This window comes from Anser cygnoides, chromosome 2, assembly GCF_040182565.1.
Source record: "Anser cygnoides isolate HZ-2024a breed goose chromosome 2, Taihu_goose_T2T_genome, whole genome shotgun sequence".
Lineage (NCBI taxonomy): Eukaryota > Metazoa > Chordata > Aves > Anseriformes > Anatidae > Anser > Anser cygnoides.
The window spans coordinates 141,781,344-141,805,000 of NC_089874.1; the positions used below are offsets into that span (position 1 = coordinate 141,781,344).

Here is a 23,657-nt window from a genome sequence, read left to right on the forward strand (position 1 = left end):
GTTCCACAAGCACCCATACCCATGCTGACGACACAAGAATGCTGTACCTGAATGCTGTCCCTACACAAAGGTGAATCTTTCTCAACAGGACATGGGAAACTTTCTACTTCATTTAAAGTTGGATGGCTTCAAGCTCCAGGACTGTCCACAGCTAGGAAATTAATTTCATTAAGTGCAGTGATACTTGTTTTTAAAAGCAGGCCGGAAATAGGACATTTTACATTTTAGTTTTTTTAATTCTCTTTAATCAGACACGGCACGATGCACACCTGTGTCTTTAGCCAGGTAACAGGGTGGCATCCTTCAGATCAGGAGAGATGCTAGTCCTTCCTCTGACCTTCCCGGTGCGAGGAATATCGCAGATATCCTAAATGAGAACTATTCCCCCATTTAGCATAGCATTCCCACTACACTCATGATGCCTTTATAACAATTCTGCGATAGCTTTCATTTGCTCCTGTATTTGAGACTGCAGCTACTGCAACTAGGGGTCTTACGGAACTGCGGATCACCCTTGCCTTCTCCTACAAAGATCAGTTCATAGGGTATTTTCAAATTGAGCGTCACACAGAAAATACAGTTCTCACTTCACCATCCCACTAGTGATGCAGCTTTCCAGCTCTTCAGCGCTCATAAAGAGAGATTGTTTAAGAAACAAAATATTTTTATTTAATGCTACACAATCTGAATTGAAGGAATAGAACAGATACTTCACCTCAAGACCAAGCCATACGGATACATCCCAGAACATTTTCCAAAGTAAAACCAGATTACCAAATACCAGTCAGTGCCAGAAGCATCTTTATCCATTTGCACTCAGCATATTTTAGACAAACTACAGCATCAGAACAGTTAGGTACGTCTCCCCCGTACAGCACAAAGGTTGAGAGCAGATTTCTTGCCTTGTGGGAGCCAGTTGGTCAGGATATAGTTATTGATAACATCAAAGAAAAAATAAATGAAGGGTTACATTCTGATGTCAGGTGTACAAGTGCAGTAGTGGATTACTCGCAGAGGAGAACAACATCATCTATAAAAGTTAAGTGGTACACAGGTTATCCCGGAGTGACTATAATACAGAGAAACTTCATGTCAAAGGAAGTATTTACACAGATACTGTCACAGCAAAGAGGACAGGAAGCTAGTCTCACAGAAGTAGTTCATTAAAGAGCAAAAGAGTGGACGAGGACGAAGGCTTTGACTTTATATAATAAAATACCAAGTGCATTCTTTTAAGTGAATGAGTCTTTGAGACTACGGTCCTAGACTTTAGGAAGCCATTTGAGGGTCAAATGTACAGTCCTGCTGCGCAGCAAGGGTCACTAGGACCGCCACAATTTTTATTTTTACATTCCTTGTAGCTACAGAAAGCCACAGCAGTTGTAGCGTTGCTTCTTACTGGGAGCTCTCAAGGAAAGCTCTGAATAAGCCCCCTCCAAATACCAAAGACAGGATTTTGTACAGCAGACCCTCTAGAACAATTCGGATGTTTTTTCACTACTTCTGCACCACGCATCTGGGATTAGAACTGAGCCCAGAACATTTAAAGGCTAATCACAGTTAGCTTCTCAAGTGTTTTTGGCCAGAGTTATTATCCAGCTTTTTCTTGTCACTGCAACTTTAATCGCATGCAATTTCTTAAGCTAGCCATAACGTTTCAGTTACTTTGGCTCTCTTCCAACAGGCTTATTTTAAGCTGGTTGTGAAGAAGGGTTATTAGTGGCTGGCTATTTTATGTATTTCCTGAAGAGCTGCTACTGAAATAACCAGATGCATTTGAGGGGGAAAACACATGCAGTTGACTGCTCAAGTATCTTCAAAACGCTTCTCAAATCAAATTCTCAACTCAGAGCAGAGTTGCTTTTAACTAATATCTGTGAGCATTTTTCAAGCCAGCGTCCCCAGAAGCATTAAATTCTATCGCCTCTCAGCTTCCTCAGGCACCTACCGACTATTAAGGAACACAAGCCTACCACGGGTCTCTCCAGCGCAAGGTTCCAAGGACCCAGCTCCCTCACAGCACAAGAACCCCCTTTGAAATGGCTTGTAGGATAGACTCCGATACACAGGACAGAAGCGTAGAAGGAAGGCTCGCGATTCTCGTGCAGCTTCTAGGGAGCTCGCCGTGCCTCTCGAGCCTGTAACTTGAACATTAGCGACTGAGCTCAAGCAGGCAGCACATCAAACAGTGAATCTGAGCAGCTTCCCTCTTCACTTAAGATTCATTTACTGTAATGTACATTACTTCCAGTGGAATGATACTGCTCGTGTTTTGGCAGGATGGGGAAAATTCCACTTTGTCTTTTATTATTTTATAAGGCAGATAATGCAGAAAGTTGAAACAGAACTTCTACAGGCATTTAATCTGTGATATTGTAAAATCAAAGTACTACTTTATTAAATGAGTTATTTTACACAATATGAACATCAATATAATTACAATTGTAAAAAATTTTTTTTTATAACAAGTATGGACTGATTTTTCAGGATTTCCAAAGAGGGCACAACTGTACATTTACACAGAATTGTCTTTGCGTGAAGCCCAAGAGGGAACAGCATAAAAATATGAACGTTTCTGTAGCCCCTTCATTTTTGCTGATCAACAGTTTTAGAAAAGCAGCTGCAGGTTTGTTATGTAAGGTCTGACAGTAGAAGAGTCAATAGGTGCCATGACTTCACCTACAAAAAACAAGAACAACTCCGTTAAGCTGAACTACTACACAATGCTGTTTACCTTTGAGTGAATGAAATGCCATAATACTGTTTTTTGCCTCATTTCAGCCTTTAATTATAACCACTTCCAGTTACAGCCTCACAACTGGCCGTCGAGAAATCTCTTCTGGAGTTAACACAGAGGTTACATTTTGTATTTGAATGCAGAAAAATCTGCATTCACTTGCATAGCTTCAGGAACAAAGAAAGCTGAATTGTTGGAAATATGCTAAACAATTCTGCTTTCATTACATGTTTTGTAACCCACAGATCCTATTTATTACAAATACTTTGTTCAAAGCAAAAAGTGCAAAAGCTAACATTTCAAAGCAGTAACTAATGAACAAAGTATTCCTACGACTCTAAGGATGACCATTTCAAGTAATGTAAATACCTTTCAAAACATCCTCCGGACACAGTGAAATGCCACAACCACTTCAGCTATGCGAGTATTAGCTTTCTTCTTGATGCAACAGAACTGTTTAAATTTAACTTACAGTTATATACTTATTATATCAAGGAAAATGAAGCAACTTGTAAGTCCCAGTTGGTGGGGGTAAAAAAAGACAACCAAACAAAAAAATGGTTCATAATATACCTTCTCAGATAATGATTTAGAAATTAAGGTAATGACCTGTAGACAACTTTATGCCTGAACATCAGCCAGTTCTGGAGGAAGTGGAGTCTTAGGATGCTTGCTTTCAAAGTGCTGTTTGAAGGTCTTGGGATCCGGCATTTGTGTCTGATTAAAGAGAGACATTTAGCTTTATGCACAGTACAAGAGTTACATGATACTACAAAACCTATTCACCCCCTAGGTTTTTTGTTTTTGTTTTTTGTGTATGTGAAGCAAAACATCTCTTCAGTGACACTGTCTAGAGACAGGAGCGCCATTAATTTATCTGCAGATTGAGAGAGAATATTTAACCTCAGGTTTTCTGAGGGGTACTTAAGTACTAGTATCATACTGTCTTGGCATCTTCACCAGCAGTTATTACTCTTACTAGCAATCTGCCTGCAAACCTTACATTTCATACAGCAGTTCGGTAAAAAGCCCACCTCCTTATTTCCAACAGCTAAAAGGTGAGCACTGATCCTTCTCCAAATCAAATCTTTATGAAAGCTATTCACTGTTTATCAAGTGGCCAGGGAGTTACGTTGCTCAGTCTGACCCTCTACTTGGCACAAGCAGTCTCAGACTATTGCTACAACATATTTGCAAGCAACAACTGCCCAAAGTAATTGCTGCTACAGTCCCATTTCACAAAAAGAGGAGCTGGCTAAAAGTACGTAAGTGAGCAGCCCTGAATTTGGAACCTTGATTAAGACCCAAAAAGTTATAAATCTATTCTAAAATTCACCATTTAAGTGAAAATGGCAAGTTTATACTTCAATTCCAACACTGGAACGCTCCAGAAGAACACCCAGAAGGAAAGTATAATCTGAACAGCGCTCAGATTTCTGTTCTCTCATCAAGACTTCTATTCTAACAGAAGTTACTGTATATTGAACTTGCATTAAAGCTTTTGGCAGCATCCAACACCACCTTTCCCTCTGCACACTAACATCAACAACCAGTGATGTTAGGGCAGGCCAATTCCGTCACGAAGAGAAGATCTTTCTACCCGGAGGCTAATCAGGAAGTATTTACAGCATACTGAAAGTGCACGCAGCCCCTTACAATTCAGGGAGATAACTTAACTACCTGAACCAGATCAGTACGCGACCTCTCAATTTCTCCTAGCACAGTTATCAATACAGCTCAGTGATCTGTAAGCAAGTAATGTAACAGATACAAATGCTTACAGTAACAAACTAGAGAGCCACTTAAAAGTGCTTTAGTTTACGCTACATAATCTTCTAAAAGTTCTGCTCTAGGCCCGGAGACGGACCTGCCCACAATAATACTTTGCCTTCGGTATCCCTTACCCTACAGACAGTGCAGGTATATATCAAGGCAGCCTTGGCTGCAGCCTTCTGATCATGTCCTTGTTTCTTTTTTTGCTCAGCTTGCTTTTTGGCATTTTTCTGCTGCGACTGAATCTTCTGCTGTCCACGAGCCATATCTACAAACAAAAAGAAGACATTTAGTCTACACGTGTGAGAAACTACCGCTGATAGCCGACTCAGAAGCTGTAACTACGAATGTAAGCAAGCAGTCGTGCTGTCCATGCACTCTGGCCTACAACTCCCATAATTCATACACAACAGACATCTGTTTAGGCTCTTTACTTTGTGAAGATCCTATGGTCTCTGTATCTAAAAAGATGCAACAGTTTTTTAGTCCATACTAAGGTTTCTTCCTCTGAAAAGCTTCCAGGTTTAATTTTGACAAACGTCTTCAATATATGGAGACTCAACCTTTATTTCTGGAACTTGGAACAGGTTTCAAGAAAGGGAAATCAGAAATGTTCCCCAAGCTGCATCACTGTCTTCTGGTGTACCTGCTGTGATCTGCTTTGGAATCAGGAATGGCAAGAATGATGTGTCATCCCTCTGTATCCAAGGCTGTTTTTAGAGGTGGCCATCCTTTTCGATCTTCAGCTGATTTTATATGCATGCATACATATTTCTTGGAAAGACAGACGTAAAGCTGTGTCCACTGGAAACCACTGTTCTACACAGCCCACAAGCATAAAGGAAGCAAACGCTATTGCCACCTGCCATGAGAAGGTCCACCACAAACAGAAATGAGGTTCAAAAGTCACATTTGGTGGAGCAGCAAAGCAACAGGCTCTACACCAGAAGGCTCCACCTGCGTGCAGCCCACCAGGACACCCAGCTCAGCCTGTACCCCAGGCAGGACTGGGGCGCACCGACACGGCAGGGTTCAGAACGCAGTTATACAACCCAGCAGCCCACTTCCAGCTATTATCTTTCTAACAGTCCCTCGCGTCCCACGCATAATCCAGTTGCGTGGCTCTCACAGAGACGCGAGGCTTACTGCACAAGCGCAGGAGAGCCACTGAAGTCCGCCGTTTCGAGGACAGCCAGTTAAGGTCTAGTGTTCCCCACAGGCTGGCAGGTTGGTTACTGCCCATACACAAGCTGCACTTTTCCAGCAACGCAGCACTCTGCGGGGACACAGCCGGTCCTTCACGCAATCCTTCCAGCAAGGACACAGGCCGAAGGGAGAACAGCCTGTCCAAACAGAGGCCGAGCTCCCGTCAACACACACAAAAAGCCCTCACTGCCATTACAGAAGTGAAGTTTCTCTGAAACGCTCCCTACATCTGGGCATTCACTAGCACCGCGTGGATTTCCAGACACGGAGCATCACAGCACCCAGCACGGAGCAGAAGGACAGCCCTGACCCAAACCAGCTCGCAGGCACCTCTCAGGCCACACTCCCATTTTTTCAGGGTGTATCACGCCACCACGCAGCCCTGGGCAGCAGCATTAGGCTACATTTTCAGCGCTCTCTCCTCCTTCATCAGCCGTCTCTGTAAAAGCCCAAGTAATTCCACAGTGATTATTCGTATGGCTAACAAAATCTGTCTGAACGCAAGAAAACACCAATTGTACTAACAAGAATGCAGAGATACATGTGACATTCAACAGCTCCCATGAACTGCAGCACAGGGCGTTAAACTGAAACCACCAGCCTGTTCCACTGCCAGCAGATCCTACAGTCACCCTGAAACATCCCAGCCAGGGCCTCTTGCTGTTTATGTACATCACGGCTCGGCAAGAACACTGACTCCCCATTAAGAAAAAAAAAAAAAGAAAAGAGATATTGCCGATTGCTTTGCATAAAGAGCCATGGTTTCATTTCAGTTCTATTTTCTTAGGATTAGAGCAATCTCTCAAGAGTCAGGGGCTGCTGACAGAGATTTTCACGAAGCATTTTTATATTGCTTTGTATTTCGGCCCTTGAAAAGGGCTCCTGAACGAACGCACCGCAGCAGCTCAGTCACGCTGACCTTGGGTGCAGCAGGCGGGCAGTGTTCTTGGTTAAGCCCCAAACGAGAAAACACAACCGAGAACCTCTGCTTAAAAAACATCAGCCTTCACACGGCGCCTGCGAGCAAAAAAAAAATCGAGCGTTTAGACACCGCAAATTACACCGACACAGCTGGAACGCAGAGAACGAGTACTCGGTTAGCGGAAAATTAAGGTTAGCTGGGTTATTAGCGCGTTAACAGAGTGCTAAAATCACCCCAAAGTTTGCTCACAGGAATAAAAGGAGACACAGATGAGCCCACCGACGCCCCAAACCCGCATCCCGGCGGCCCAGGGCAGACAAGCGCCGCTCCCCGGCACCAGGCGGGGAAGCCCAGCAGGCCGCGGGGGCACCGGGGGACGCGGGGACACGGCGGGGCCGCCCCCGGCGGGCTCAGCCCCCTGCGAGGCACCCTCCGCACCCTCAGCTCGGTACCGGCAGCCCCGGCTCCCCCCTGGAGGCGGCAGGGGGAGGCCGCGGGCCCGGGCAGGGCCTGGCGGGGTCCGTGTGGCCGCTCCGAGCCCCCCGCTGCCCGCCCGGCCCCCGCCCGCTGCCCGCCGCCCGCCGCCCCTCACCCGGCCTGGGAGCGCGGCCTCAGAGCGGCAGGAGAAGGCTCCGCGCGGCCCCGCTGCAGCCGCCGCCGCCGCCTGCCCGCGAGGAGGAGGAAGGAGGAGGAAGGAGGAGGAAGGAGGAGGAAGGAGGAGGGCGAGCACAGCGCATGCACGGCTCCGCCCCGGCCCCGGCGGCAAATGGCGGCGCCACCGCCGTTACATAACGAGGGGGGGGCCGCAGGGGAGCCCCCGGCGGGCGCGGGGGCGGTGGTTTCGTAGGCTCGCGGCATCGGTAGGGGTGGAAAAGGCCTCCGAGATCACCTGGCCCAACCATCCCCTACCACCAATGTCACCCACTGAACCGTGTCCCCAAGCACCACGTCCAACCTTTCCTTAAGCACCCCCGGGGACGGTGACTCCACCACCTCCCTGGGCAACCCATCCCAGTGCCTGACTGCTCTTTCTGAGAAGAAATCTCTCCTCATTTCCAACCTGAACCTCCCCAGGCACATCTTGAGGCCATTCCCTCTATTCCTATCACTAGTTATCTGTGAGAAGAGGCCGACCCCCAGCGAGGGGAGCAGGCCTGGTAAAGGAGCGGAGGTTTGTGACAGATGTCCTCGCGTGTCCCAGAGGAATGTGTGTGCCCTCCCAGCTTGCACGCCCACACAGAAAAGGGGAAAGGGAAGCAGGATGACATCCTGCCGCTCTTTGAGCCGCTGCTGTGGCTTTGAAATAAACCTGGGGTCCCCAAACAGTCCTGCATCTGTGACAAAACAGCAAAGAGGAACACGCTTACCTTAACTAATTACTAGGTGTTGGCGTTTTACAGGTCAGGCTAGATGACTCTTATGTTCCCTTCCCATCTGAGAGAGAAGAAAAGCTACAAAAAAGCCCTCAAAACAACAATGGTGCCATTGTTATGAGTCATGCCCCTAGCGTGACAGCAGTTACAGGGCAGCTGCGTAGCAAATTCTGACACTTAAGTCACTGGAAGTAGGTCTGGATGTGACTACAACTAACACAGTCAAACTATAAGCCTCTGATTTATATATATATATATATATATGTAGTATATATATATATATAATATATTTTCCCCAACATTCCCATTTTCAATAATTTCTTCCACATTAAAGTGACAGTGCTGAAAATGAAATTGCGTGTACTCGAGCAATGATATCCACAATCCACACTGCATTCAAATAGTCTTGGCAGTGGGTTCTGAACCTTTGGAAAGCGCAACTCTAAAAAAACCTTGAAAGTGCACGTGTGCATGGTTGTGGGGCTGCAGGGGGAGGTGGGCAGCTCGGGTTTGGTGTTTGGAAGCAGGTGGCTTTCAGAATGAGGTTTTGCATTGATCAGAAAGAAGGTTGTGAAGTGAAAAAATAGCTTCTCTCCTGGCTGATGCTGTTCTGGGAAGGCTGCTGACCTCAGCAGTGTTACTGGAGTCTACTTTCAAGGGTCGTGTCCCCATTCGGAGTCACTGCTACGCACTGGGCTGGATGAGAATTTCAAATAAAGCAGATTTCTTGACCGCACATCGAGCTCTGGCTTGTCTCTGAACCTTCTCCTGCTGTTGGTAAAACAGAGATCTTGCAGGACAGAGGACCACGGTCATCCCTCTGGCTGCTTTGTCTACTGCTGCCTTTGCTGTAGCCCCTGGTCACAGCTTCGGTTCCTATATTGCCCAAATCATTTTGCAACTTAGACACTTCCAAAGAGACTATTAGGAAACAGAACCCATTGTGAAAAAAGAAAACGAGTCCCCGTAGTTGACATTTCTATTATGAAGATAAAACAGAAAATTTCCCTTTTGCTCTAAATGATTTTTCAGACTTTATTCACTGCATGAAAACCATTTATCACACTGAAGGTGATATTTACATGCACACTTACATGCAGGCTAGCAGAAAGGTGCAGGGTGGATACAGTGAGCTGGTGGAGGCGAAGCTGGCCTGTGTGCTGGATGTTTTGCATAGCTCTGTCAAAATGAGGCAGTTGTAATTGCGGTTTATCTGGCTGACGGACTTCCTGTGCTTTGTGTTGCTCCCATATGAGGTAAAGCAAGCCAGAGTATATGAATGAAAGTAAAAATAGAAGTTAAAATGAAAAATACAATAATGCTTTAAATGGAAATGTTGTATTTTCAAATTACTAGAAATATATTGTATTTTTTCTGTCTTCTTGTTTTTTTATTTAATTTAAAAACAACTCTCGAGCACTACTGATGTTACCAAATATTCTGTGTTAAAATAGAGTAAAAATCAATAATACCTCTCAGTAGTTAAGGGCAGACCAAGTGCAAGGAGCTTGCCAATATGTCCAAGCCAAGCCATACAAAAATGTTTCAGAGGCTGGAATTCATTGCAACCTGTAGGGACATCATACACATAGAAAATAGCTCCAAATGATATTGTTAAGGCATTGTAGCTCTTGTGGAGCCCCTAAGTACAGTCTATATTTAAAAACAAACAAACAAACAAAACAGAGAGAAAGGGATCTTTTCATGATGACACAATTTATCAGAAATAAGGTTTTAATTCAAGGCCAAGCATCAATGTGGTGAACAACAGGTTGAAAAGGACTGAGTGCGAAGGGCCATAGTCGCTCACAGGATGATGGTAAGAGCTATATAGGGTAGAAGTATAAGAACTTCCACATCTATTAGTACAGTCTTATTTTATTTACAGATACGGCCAAGAACAATGGGAGGAATTATGTACAGCAAGATTATTTGTTAATTATAATTTTTTAACAGTCTTGACTGTTAGTTACTCTCATGCTTATTTCTCATCTCATTGAATTCTAGGCCCCCATCGTTTCCTGGGCACACACAGGGGTGTGATTTCCGTCATGAGGCCAGAATCCCTGTCCTGCTCAGCAGCAGCTCGCTGGCACTTGGCTCTCGTCGTAAGTCAGCTTGGGCTATCTCCCTTCAGAGAGACGGGCGTCCCCAGCACAATTCCCTGCTGCGAACCACCTGACGTTTCGACATGTGTTATTAAACCCACGTCGAGTACAGCAGTGCTGCGGTGCAGGGCAAGCTTGCTCACAGCAGAACAGGTGGGGCTGCATCTCCCTTCTGAATCAACTCCCGCGGGCGTCTGCCAGGTCCTCCCACTGGCATTCCTTACCACAGCTTCTTCCTGCTTGTTTTCTTCCGTGCTCGCTATCGATCCGGTGTGGCATCGATCAAACGTCACCTCACCGGCCAAACGCTGGCTGGCGGCCGAGGGCTGCCCTTTGCTATTCACGTGTGGGATGTGTACACGCCGGTATCGTGTGCGTGGCTATCAAGTGATTTTATTTGGTGCCCCGCCACGGCACGTCTGCACGTCTTCACGAGTGAAAGGGGACATGCCCTGGGCCTGCAAGTGATAGAGATCGCACTACATTTTGTGGATGCAGACCAACGCCGACAGGAACACAAACAAGAAGAGATTAGCTCTGCAGCAAAAGGTCGTAAGGCTTAGACTTTGAAGCTAATATCCTTTGGAAGGGTATTCAAAGCTGGTGCAATGGTAGGTCAGCGACAATATTGCTGAATTTCAGGGGCAGGGTGACAGTTGTAGGCAGAGCTCCAGACGGGCTGGAATCCTGCTCTGTTAGTACTGTTTGACATAAACCATCATGTAACAGTACTTACCATAGCTGAGGGGCCTGACAGTGGCATGCTGCTCACTTACCCTTCCTCTGCCTTATGGACTTTTAACTTCCTCCCTCCTCTGTGTGTTAGTACACCATTCTTTTCCCTCTAAAAACATTTTTAACAACCACTGCTTCAGCTTTCATACGTCCTGTTCACACCTGCCTGACACAATATTGACTCCTGTCCCCCTGTTGCCCCTTACTGTCATGTGCTACTTTTCCACAGCTGGGATGTTGGCTTCTCATGGGCTTGCCCAATATTGCTGTTGTGGCACACACACAAAAGAGTGAGTTCTTAAACTACATACTTGGCTTTCAGTTTCACTCAATATTTAGCTCTGCTCTTGCATGAGATAATACCAAATCACAACACATACATACTGTAGAAAGAAATGTTTTAAGGCATGTGAGGGTATGCATCTTCCTGCATGTCACTGCAGAACTAGCTATTTTGTAGTGCACAGCATGCAGATCCACAAGTTTCTTCAGTGAACGCTCCTCTCTGTTGGAAGGAGGAAAAAATGTCCACGGGAGGATGTGACACGGAGCTGCCTACATCCTCTGAGAGACAAAAAAAGAGAGGGCTTGAGGAAAAGGCTCATGCAGAATGACAGAGAGGGAGGCAGTCAAAAGCTGGGAGATTCAGGTGCTGAAAGGTTGGCAAGGCATATGAGAGAGCGGGGCAAAGACTGCCTCGTGGCCTGTATTTTGCAGTCTCTTCTCTTTTAAATTCATGTTTTTGGATGTGGCTTCTGCTAAAAACAGGGCGCAAGTGCCTTTCTCAGCATGTCACAACTTTTTGACCAACCCACATAGGCGAACTGGAGACCTTGAGAACATATGCTTCCGTTCTATGTAAACAGCTAAAAATAGATTTCAGCTTTGCACAGCATTACGTACAGTTTCTATTTTTAAATGCACACAAATTAATCTCATGCATTCATTCCTATTTGCACGTGCCCTCCATTCATGCTTTTGAGCCTCATACGTGCTGAAGTCCCCGCCTTATCTTGAAAACCAATTTATCTGCAGATTTTAAATTAAAAATACCAAGATTTCACTCCTGCTCTGAGGATATATTTAAATATATGTATGAAGAATGAGAAAAATCCTTGCACTATGCCACATGCATATTAAAACATGTGCAGCAATTGTAATTAAAACCTCTTAGAAACATGCCAGCCTTGTTCACAACTTGTCTCTAGCCTTGAGGAGGGCAATACGTCCCTCTGTCTGTGCTCTTGAGTGGTTGCACATCTCAGAGAGGCCTCTACATTGAGGCTTAAAACATCTGCCAGCTCTGCTTGCTTCCTTCTGCAGCCCATCTGCAAGACTCCACCCTCGTACCAGCAAATATTTTGGTAGCTGCTTACTGTACCTTGCAGAAGCGGTGCTTCTCATCCACAGCCAGCCCCTCCATCCGTCTTTCAGTCATCCACGTGCAGATTTCGTTGCCATTCTGGGACTGCTAAGCCGTTTGAAGCACTTTCTGCTGGCCAAATAGTATGTGAAATGGTGCTGGCAGGGAAGCAGAGGCCAAGGACACATCCCAGAATGACACATCCTAGGATGAGCACAAGGACTCAGCGCACAGGAATGGGCTCTACAGCTGCTGAACATGCCCCATGGAAAGAAAGCAGCCTGGGACATCCAAAAGCACCACACATGTTGCCGGTTTTCCCAGGTCTGCAGTGCTGGCTCAGCCTCAGCAGTCTGCTGCTTCAGGAAGAGATCAGTGAGAAACATCTGCTGGATTTCAACTTTTTCCTTTTCAGATGCCCCGTTACCCTCACTCTGAAATCCCTGTGTGACTTAAAGGCAGGAATCCAAAGAGCCTGCTACAAACGGGGCTGCGAGGGTTGCTCTGATCGCCGGTGTTTCCTTCCAGCTGCTGACAGGGCTCCGAACATACTAACGTCTAGCTCACAAACACTGGGGCATAAATGGGACCTGGCAAGAGAAATCGGGGGAATGATTTGGTTTGCACCAGTTGACTGGATCCCACTGCTTTCTGTAAAAGATCCCAGAGTGCACACAGTGCAGCAGCAGAGCAGTGCGGGATGCAGAAGCAGAACCGAAAATACACGCGAGAAGCAGCCAGCAATGCCAAAAGGCTGCAGCTACGTAGAGGCAGAAGACATTGCTCGCAGGGCAGTGAGGTGGAACACACCTCCTGATTGTCAGAGTTACTGCAGCTGAGCTCACGTGGGTATAGGAAACCCACGGTCGTGTCCCAGTAGATTTAAGTTTACTCTTAAGACACTCAGAGTGCCACAGGACGGAGGAACGGAAATCCCTTTTCCTGCTATATGGCTCCTGCCTGAGCAATGCAGGCAAGGGGCTGCTATTTCACTTTGTACTTTAGCCTGGCTTCTGCTTAGGAACTGCATGAGAAATCCAAGGAGGATGAATTATGCTTCTGTGAAAATCCTCAGTGCACATCTCCAGTCAGGCAAGACAGAATAACACTTAGAGGACAGTCCCAGAGCTGAAAAGAAGCAAGAGCTGGTTATGAGGTAGCATTAGCTACAGACTTTGCATATTAGTATTTACAAGGCTAGAACAATTTAAAGCTCTCATTTAAAGTACGTGATTAAAATAATAATAATGATAATGATAAAGACTCATCTTAAACTGACTGCTGGTCTTTAAAGCTGATTCAAAAATTTGCTCTTGCAATTTGGCTAAATAATTATAAGGAACTGAAGTGGAAATGCCTGGTGCTGGAGGCTTGCATGTCAGTCCCAGCAGGGAAGTGTTTTTTATAATGCTGCCATGTGCAAAAGGACCAGGTTAGAAAACAAGGGCCTAATCCTGTCCGTGCTCAGACAGAGATACGAGCTCAACACCTGCTTGGTGCACTCTCCCCATCCCCAAATTGAGACTGCAGCCCCTGCCATCCTTCACGTAAGTCTTCCTACTCCCACCTGTCTGGTGTACCCTTCTCCAAACCAGCTGTCCGAGCTTCTTGCTGACACTGTCCTGTGTCGGTCAGCCACAGTAACAAATAACTGCAGCTGCACAAAGCTCACACCAAGGGCTGCCAGCACAGCCCAAGCCCTTGCACACTTCAGCTGCTCCCTATTTTAAAATGTGCACCTTTAAGCAAGATAAATTTAGACGGGAAATAATCTCCCAGGCTTGTTGCTTCTGTGTTCTTCTCTGATACCATGAAGAGTTCTTTCATGCGAGAAATCTTTTCATCACATATATAAGATCATTATCAAATCATTTTTTTTACCTCCCTGTTTGATAACCCAAAGAACCTGAGCTAATATTGAGCAGTGCTTTGCTAAGAACAGATACCAACACTAGTACAAAGGCTGGCACCAAGGATGGCCTCCCATTTACAATTATTTTTTGCGATTCCAGGTAGTCAGATCCCAGGCTGTTCCCATTAGTTGGTTTAAACAGGATAATCGCATTTTTCTCTTTGCTTTCTGACCGTGCCGTGGACATGTGGGACTTGGGTGACAGGCACTGCAGACTCGCCCTGCCCCAGAGAGTGTCCAGCTGGTCCATGTCTCTGGTGTCCAGCAGTCCTGTTGGAGCCACTGACTGATTTAGGGGGTGTCCAGAAGTTCTGGAGATTTTCATAAATTCCTTCTTCAGATGCCCACGTAGGCAAAGTTCCCACAGAGAAACAGCCAAAGGCTGTTTCCAGTACTGCTCCAGCAGTACCTCGAAGCAGCTGTGCATGGAAAGCAGGCTGGTGGAAAGGCTCGAGCTGAAGTAGCTGCTCTGAAGCTCAAATCCCTTCTTTCTCACAGCTCTAACCCCGTAGCCCTGCACCGACACAGAGCCTCACGCTCCTCACAGGCACTGCAGCTCTTAACACCGTTAATTAGGCCTGGAAAACGACCTTTGTGCTTGGTGCGGCTGGAGGGCCTGCAGCTCTCCTGGCTCGGGGAGGGAAGGTGCTCGGGCAAACAGGGATGATAAGGGAGAGAACGCATGGCTGTGCTGGCTCAGCACTGGAGGTGGCTTTCTACCACACCCGGCTGTAAAGAAGGTGGAAATGTTTGTCTTGGGAAATCGGAGGAGGTGGAAGGAGCCACCCTCGTGCTTAGCTCAGCTCAGGGCAGAGAAAAGGCTTTGGTCAACTCTCCATGAATTTGGGGGGAATTACGTGACAGCTCTGAGGAATCAGAGAAGGGCACATCGCCAGGCACGCTGGGTGCCCTGCCCTCAGCCATCTTGTGGTGGGACATCTGCACTCCTCAATCTTGCCGGCAGTGTTAGATATGCTGCGGCCTGCACGACACACAGAGACCCTGACATGTCGTGGCTGTGGAAACCTGTCAGCATTTCAACCAACAGCTTTCTCAGTGCAAAATATTTATTATTTCTAGGCGTTAGGTCAAAGCGTGATGGCGAGAGGGTATTAAACCCACAAGCATACTTGCACGTTGTGTCTCACCTAGCATTAGTGAATCCTGAAGTGTTTTAAGTGGGATTTACTGGGGCAGAAATGAACCAGCTTGATCACAAGGGAGAAAGCAGCTCTTGTGCTGCTTCTGATGAGGGGTACAGCATGTTGTATTTAAGGTTGCTGGCCCTGGCACAGCCCACTAATGGCCGTTCTGACCAAAAGCATCAGGTGGCTTCTAGACAAGGCCTCAAGATCCCGTTACTCAGACCCCAAGGGGGAAAACAGCTGTTCCACTGCTCTGTGACAGAAAGGCCACAGCAGCGATATCCGGCATGGCACCCGTAATCCTCGAAAAGTATCCGACAGCCATGGAAGACATTTGATATTCTTCAAAGGAAGGGCTGAAACCAGGCTGGGCAGGGCTGGTGTTAGTGAACAAGTTCCGGCCTGTCACAAAAGCCTTCACTGGAGACATGGCAGAACCTGGAGAAGTTAAACCCAGCTCCCTTTGGGGTCGCTGCTCTCTGATAAAGTCTCCACCTCTGCCTTTCAAGCACCGGCTTTGGATGGGGCTAACGGTGACTGAAGGACACACACCATAGCCAGCCCCAGTCTGGAAGAGGACAGACATAGTATCCTGGAAGATAATGTCAGCTATGAATAACATTGTTCCTTGTCATCTAAGGAAGGTGGGACGAAGAATTTCTGAACTTTGATTTGCTCGCCAGGCTTCTGAAAAGGAGATAATCCCATGTAATGCTGAGGGCCACATTCCTCACTGGCACTGACGTGCACAGCTCCACCAGCATCGGGTGCGGGACAAGCACTCAGACAACAGCTGTACTCGGCTCCTCCCAGGCTCTGCTCTCCATTTAACAAAGTCTTACGTGTTATACAAAAATACTGGGAGAAGTTCAGCCCACCTCTGCTGGTCTGAATGCTGTTGCCTGTGTTTGACTCTTTCCAGAGGGCCCACAAGTGAACTTAAAAGAGGTGCAGTTGTCCCTTTGCAGCTCGCACATGGTACAAGAATGCGGTACCTGGCCCCGAGCTCCACATCCACAGGAAGTGTCGTAGCTCTCGACAGCTGATCGCTGCGTTTTCCTGCCAACTTCTCTTCATGGTCTGTTAGCTGCTGTTTTAGAGATCAGGCTTGCTCACTGGCACCTATTCAAGCTATAAAGTCCAATTTATTTCTAGCTTAACATCCGCTGGCGTTGCCTCTGCGATACCTTGGCCCAGCCTGTGCAATCTCACTAGCTCAGAAGTAGCTCTGATTTCTTTCCTGATGCCAACAGGCAGAGGCAGCAATTAAGATGATGACTGTATTTTCGAGGGCCTTCTCATCAGGAGGAGCGTGGCACCCTGCGTTCGGCCCCGGCAGTCTGTCCTGGGGGGAAGCCCCTGCCAGCAGACTGGAGGAGCTCAGCTGAGCACAGGGCTCCGCTTTGGCCTCAGATCTCGCCAGGCTTTAAATTCTTTCCGTTAGCTTTATCTTAACCTTTCTGTTCCACACACAATGTTATCAGAGCTACTTCACTGGCATGTCTTCTGTATTAGCTGTTATATTTTGTTGGCAGGACCAGACTGGCCGAGGTAAATTGGCTTACTCGGGGTGCAGTTAGCAGCGTGCATACAATCGGTCCTACCAGGTATTCTTCTAGAGCATTTTCCCAAGGAAAGGAGGATTATACAATCAGCCAGTCTGTCCCACTAGGAAATTTGGGCTCAGTGGCTGATTTCAGGCAAAATCTGCAGGAGCAGTTAACCAGTGGGGGCAGCCGTCCAGGCACAGAGCAACCTCCCCCTGGCCTGGAGGCTGTGCTGAGGCTGCTCTCAGACACCAGAGAATCCACACGGAAGAGGCACTGCATCCCACCCACCCACATTTTGGTGGCAATTTGTGTCTTGCTGAATGCCAGAGAATCCAACTATAAATCCATGGGAAAAACAGGCTTTCCTAACTCTGCTGCTCAACTTCTTTTTGACATTTTGTGGTAAGAGGGTTTCTTTTTCTTTATTTTATAACCAAGAGTGCCAAATCCAAAGAAACTCTCAGGTGCCAATGAACTTTCAGTCATCCTTTTGCTGGCAATATCTGCATTAGCCCAAAACTGCAGCATGAGAGAAACAAACGAGGAGATGTCTGTCATCAGCAAATGATAGCAACTGTTAATTATGCAGTGGTGCTATAAATGTGCTGCGCTGTGTAGTGATAAAAAAACACCACTAGGAAAGACTCACGGCTTCCAAAGGCAGAACAAACCAAGACTCTACCCAGAGAGCACGAGAGCAGCAACATTTCCCAGCGGTGAGGTCCCGATGCTTGCGCTGGATCTGCGAGAAGCACCACCAGTTCCTGAGGAGGTGGCATCAGTTTGTTAGGGGGTAGCTATATGGAAATTTAAGCTGATGAAAGGCGTAAAGAGCAGGTGTGCAGGATGAGGGGCAGACAGAAACAGACTGATTTTCCTCAGACTTTGTAAGTTGTGGCTGGGTGCAGCAGGGTGAGCTCTAATCACAGCTCTCCCTTCGGGCCACAGCTGGGTTGCACAGCACATGGGGTCTTTTGCTGGGGGTCTCTCTGCTGCTGGAGAAATGCTGAGCTCATGTCGCCCTTTATTCCCCTGCCGAGTGGGGGAATGAAGATTATTCTTCTGTTTTTATGTTTTTTACCCTTTTTTTCCAAGGAACTAATATCAAAGTCATATTGTAGAGCTGTCAAAATGGGCAGAGTACTATCTTGCAGCTGCAATTTGAAAGTCCTTTGCAATATAGGATGAAACTGGGTGCTGGCATGAGCTTCCTTTCCTTCAGCAGACAGTGCCAGCAGAGGCAGGACATGCTGGGAGTCCAGCAAAGGGACACCCAGGAGCTTGGCATATATATAGGATTGTTTGACTTGAGGCACAGTTCTGCCAGGAAGCAACCCCCCGGGTTTGGCCCCCCAGGTTGTGGGGGATGCTGAAGAGGAAAGCCCACATTTTACGGTGGGATTTCTCCAGAAGCCTCACTGGGACCCAGTGAAGGTTCTCTGGAGCTTGAGGGAATGACTGCTGATTCCTGAATAAATAATGTATTGCTTTCCTTCAGGATATTAATATGCATTAGACAGAAGAGCTGAACAAGCTCATTTTTTTTTAACTGATCCCCACCAGATTTATAACAGCTCAAAAAGCATACAGGTTGGGAGGGCATGGCAGGGAGCTGGTTTGTCAAAGAGCCAATCTGTATTGCAACAGAGCTGCCCGTGGGCATCTTCTTGGCACACATCACTTCACGAGGAGACCTAAAATAATTCCTGGCCAATGCTATTATTTGCTTTACCTTCTTGAAATACGTAGTGCTAAAAAGTAGCTAACATACGCACTTTATTTTCTGCAATTCTCTTGATTATTTTTAAGGAATATAAATAGCCTTCCTGATAGCTTGCCCTCTTCTCCTCGGGAAAGTTTTAACACGACAGCTAAGCATGCTTCTCTTCTTCCGCCTCTTTTCCTTTTGCTTTCCTCATCGAAATCCCAGCGAGCAGCATGGAGCAGCGCAGCCGAGCCTCCAGTGCCACCTGCCTCCTCCCGCCGCCTCGCGGGCTGCAGCCCCAGCAGCAGGGATGCTCCCGCAGCATGGCATGCGCTGCTCTGCCACTGCACGTAAGGAAAGAGCCCATGATAACAGGAAAGATGACGCATCGCCACTGCCGGGCATGTCCTGGCGCTTCTGAGAGGAGTTTCCCCTCCCTGCGTCAGGGCTGTCGTAACCAGAGGCACCTCTCTGGGCGGTGACGACATCTGGAGTGATTTAGCCTTTTGTAAGAGAAGATTAGAGACTCCTCTCTTATTGCTGTTTTTGTTGTGTATTTCTTTTTTTGTTTGGATGAGTTTGTTACATGTGAAGAGCGTGACTATCTTATTCTGGGAAACCAAGCAGAAGCTTGTACCCAAAGGCTTGTGGACACAGACCCTTTACTCCAAGGTGAAGGGCTCACGAGTTATCCCAGCTCACCCTCTTTCTTCTTTTAAAGATAATTTTACCTCTCAGCCCAAAGCAGAAATGCAAAGTGAATAGCACAAGCACTGCTGGAGGCAACGACGCCAGCTTCCCTCTGCGCAGTGCCCACAGGCTGGAAGCTCAGCCCCAAACCCCCGCTGGACCGCAGCACCAGCACCTTCTTCAGAAGGAAGATTTTTTTTCTCTTTGCATTAAAGGTGTAGGGTTTTGCACCAGCTATCACACAGAAGCTCAGAAAGATATGGCTCAAGGAAATGTTGCTAACAGGACAGCATGACAAAATATAGTTAAGCATCAAAAACTGAGGGCTTTTTTCCAAGAGTGGAGCAGTTTTCAGGAGGAAAATGTGAGTGTCACAACCTGGTAAGACTGAACACAGCCATGCAGTAGAGAGGAGCCCTGTGCTGGGAGGGCAACAGGTAGAGGTACAGGGAGCCAGGGAGCTCTCTTCCCCTGCTGTGATGCTGGAGAGAGTGGCTGCCGTGCTCTTTTCTTGACCTTTAGGTGAATTTTGCAACATTTTGGGCTAAATGACCAATACATTATGTCAAAATAAATGTTAAAAATCAAGTTTCACCAAGTCGCGTTATGCATTTTCTCTGGATTTGCCTCCACAAAGTTATCCCAAACTGAAGTACGAGGGCTGGGTATTTTCCCCATTTGAATAACTGCAACGTAGCGCTGGCTGAGGAAGGACACTCACCTCTTAAACGTGGCGAGACTGCATGAGGCTTGCAGCTACATTTAGGAATGTTTTATCTTGCCCACAGTAATATTTATGTCTATTTGATGGGTTGTAACTGCTCCATTAACTTCAGAGTATGCTGGAAAGAGCCTTGAATCAGAGCCCCAGTGTTTTGATTATTATATGATCATTTATATTTATATACTTAGGGGTCATGCTAAAAACATTGGTCTGGCCTCATTACTCAGAGCAACTTCTTGGTGAAGAATTTGTTAAAATCTCAAAATGCATTAGACATATGGCTACTTCTCTCTTTACAGCGATGGCTATATAAAGCTCGAAGAACATATGCAATCCTGACTCCAGAAACACGTCCCAGTGCAAACGTTCCCTGCTGACACCCGAGGAGTCGCTGCTCACACCTCCCTGCGACCCATTTCCCCTGCCTCCTCCAGAAATTGCGCGGCCCAGGAGAGAAATGCTTCCAGAGGAGCATCCAGCTTCCTGCCCAACGCATCTCGGCACCGGCAGCCCGAGCCACCCCACCGCTCTCCTCGGCTCACGAGAAGCCTGCCCGGTGTGCTCAACCTCAGCAAGGGAGAAGAGCGAGGCGAGGAGCTGGGGGCAGAGCTGGGAGCTGGTGCAGTGCCTGCGGCAGGGTCCCCGCGGGGGGACTCGATTCGGAGCGAGCTCGGCCATGCTGATGCTGTTTCTCTTTAGGCGACTAATTAGCGCAGCGCAGCGTAGCGTGCTCTGCTGATGCGGTCTGAAGGTTCGGCGCACGCTGCCTGGTGGTGCTGCTTGTTCTGCTTGCTCAGATGAGCTCAGTGCGGCACCACGGGGCTTGGCGCTGCCACGTCACTTGGCTTGGACAGAGGTGATGTGGCCATGTCACTGCCGGGTGGCAGAGTGGGGTGCTGGCTCCCTGCAGGAGCAGCTGTGGGACTCAGTGACCAGTTTTGCTCCTCTTGGGTTTCTGGGTCTTCTCTCTGGGTCTTCTCCCTTTGTTTCAAGCCCAGGGCTGTGTGCCGGGGGGGACACCCCGTGGAGGTGGGCGCCTGGCCCAGGGGACAGACAGACAGCACGCCGTGCAGGCAGCTGGAGAGCATCTCCAGGGACGGGATTGTCAGCCAAACGGGAAAGTGCCTTCACTGGATGAAAACCTGTCCCCAAGGGGGCGGAGGATCTCCCAGCCAGGTGTCCTCGCGTGGTGGCAAGGAGCGAGGGAGGAGAGGAGCTTGACAGGGAGCAGCAGGGAAGGATGAGTGCAGGGAGCAGAAAGCCTGGAGGAATACCCACGGCTGACTGACTCGAGAAGGGAGCTGCCTCATAACACGACCTGACGTGGTGCAGTCTGAAAGAGCTGCGGGCTCCATCCTTCTCTCACACAAAGCTCCTGATTTCCGAGGACCGGAGCTTTCTAGGGCAGTAATTAAGCTTTAAATGGAGAGATCAAATGTAAAATAAATATCTCATTAACCTTGACAGAGCACAAGCTTTCTCCACTGCTTATAGCAGAAGAGCAAGTGAGTGTGAAGGGTGGGATAAGAGGAAACGGGTCAGATGCGTGCTGCAGGGTGGCAGCTGGCAGAGGGAGCGGGTCCCTCCTCGTGCCAAAGCCACAAAAGGCTGAGGCACAAGGAGGAGCTTGCTGTCCCTCGTGTATCTGTGTAAGCCAGGGGAAGAGAAGGGAAATGCCAAAAAGCCTTCACAGCGGAGAGTTTTCGTAAGGGCACAGCAGGGTTAAGCTGGGCGTTTATTTCTGAAATTGCTCCATTAACGTTCTTATGCAAATGCAAGCTGGATCCTTGGAAAAAAAAAAAAAAAAGAGCCACGGTGCCAAGTGACTGCAACAAGACAGGGCAAGAGCTAGCTAGCATGAGGCTGGCCCCTGTGCTCCCCTTTGACAAGATAATAACAGCTGAAAGGATGTAGGTTGACTCCTTAAGACTAGTATAACTAGTCCTTACCAGCGTGAAGCAACAAAACAGCAGCTTGCAAAAGCTATTTGGCTGCTTTGTGGGTGTTGTGGTGTAACGAGACAAATAGAAACATTTGTCTAATGGAAACAAAAGCAAATGCGACTAATTCGGCATATTCATGTTGGGAGCTTAGCTACCGGGTAATCAGGAGCTGCTGCTCCTGCGAGGTTAGCTCTCGGGGGTGCTCGAGCAGGCTGCTCATCACGCAGCTGACGAAGGCTGAGGGCTTCTTCTGCACGTAGCTGGGAAGTTTGGGCACATCGCTGCACGGTGCCAGTACCCAGCCGAGGCTGCAGGGTGGGCTCTGCACGGGTTTGCCCACTATGAAATATTTGGCCTTCAAGGCTGAAGCTCCCTTCACTCTCCTTCACTCTCCCTGATGGTGGTGAAGCCACCGCTGGGTGTCCTGGGCTCCAGGGGCTGATGCGGGCTTGGGGAGTGCTGTGCTCGGGAGGGCAGTGCCGTGCCCCGTGCTCCAGCCTGCCTCACTCCACTTCACCGCATTTAACGGTGGCTCCCCAGAGCTGGCTGGGGACGGAGCCTGCAAGCCGCCTGCTGCAGGAAGGGCTGAAGTGCTGCTGCCTCCTTTTGCTTTCCTTTGACCCAGGCAGCGTACACGTCAGACGTGTCTTCTCCTTTCAGAAAGTCTTTCTGTTCCCACTTCCTTTCTCTCTCCGGCCTCTTTGCCCTGATGACACACACTTCGGTACCTGCCTTCTCTGGCTTTTCGGCTGGCTTCCCAGTTCGGCGTTCACTTTCTAATCTCTTTGCCTGCTGCCATCTCGCCATTAGCTGCAGCATCTCCCTCACTCAGCACACGCTCTAGCCGCTCTACTGACTTTTATCTCCACTTTCTTCTCCTTTTCATCTTTCCTCTGCCCTAGACTATTTCCATTCTGTTTTCTTAAGTGCAGTTTGTCGCATACAAAGCCGTAGCATTGTCTCTGACCTCATTTTTCTGTTTCCTTTAGTACTTTAGAAGCAAGCTTGGGACTGGCATGTATCACCTTTCATTTTTTTCCAGTTGCAAAAAGAATTCCAGTTGCAAAAAGAGTTCAGCTGAGAGAATAGGGCAGGTGCACAGGCGTTTGGACACACTCAGCACCCACTGGTGTCTGACCCCAGTGGGAATGGAGGCGTGAGCCCAGCTCCACCTCAGGTACCTCAAATGCTTGCAGCAAGATCTTTCCAATTTATCTGTCAGCCTTGGGAATAAAGGAATTTCCCCCAGCGACTTCCCTGTAGTCAAAAGTTTTGTGTCTTCCTTCGTCGGATGGAGTTGGGTCAGCCTGAAGCTTCAATGCTCCGCTTGGTGCCCCACGCTCGCTACCCAGAAACAGGCATGAGGCAGGGCAGGTCAAATGCTAGTAGCTCCCCACTGCTGCCCCGGGGATACGCAGAGACATTTATGACACTGCTATTAATTTTTCACTATAACAGAAGCAGCAGCTTGTTAATTTACTCACTCCCCTTTCAATTAGAGATATCCTCCCTGCAGCTTAGGCTCAAGGCAAATAAATAAAAAAAAGGCCGGATTTCTCTCAGCTTTCTCTTACTTTTCACTGCCTGCTCTGCAATGTCTGATCGCAAAGGCAGCACCACGGTGGTGGTTTTGGCCAAGCTGATCTTCCTCCCCAGCGTGATCATCATCATCAGCTTCACGTGCCCAGCCCGCGCCTGTCCTGGTGCGTGCAGCGAGGCAGCCAGGCGTGATGGGAGCAGGGCCGGACGTTGCTCCCTGCTGATAAAGCTC

At 47.9% G+C, this 23,657-nt stretch overlaps 1 protein-coding gene across 1 annotated transcript; it reads right to left on the minus strand.

The window, feature by feature from the left end:
• Positions 1–778: 778 nt before the first annotated feature.
• ZNF706 (zinc finger protein 706) lies at positions 779–7,391 on the minus strand. The gene is made up of 4 exons (XM_066990627.1): positions 7,231–7,391; positions 4,642–4,778; positions 3,347–3,454; positions 779–2,679 (listed from the first exon to the last, which is right to left on the minus strand). The coding sequence occupies exons 2-3, from the start codon at positions 4,774–4,776 to the stop codon at positions 3,359–3,361; spliced, it is 231 nt and encodes a 76-aa protein (XP_066846728.1). The 5' UTR covers positions 4,777–4,778; positions 7,231–7,391; the 3' UTR covers positions 779–2,679; positions 3,347–3,358.
• Positions 7,392–23,657: the final 16,266 nt, after the last annotated feature.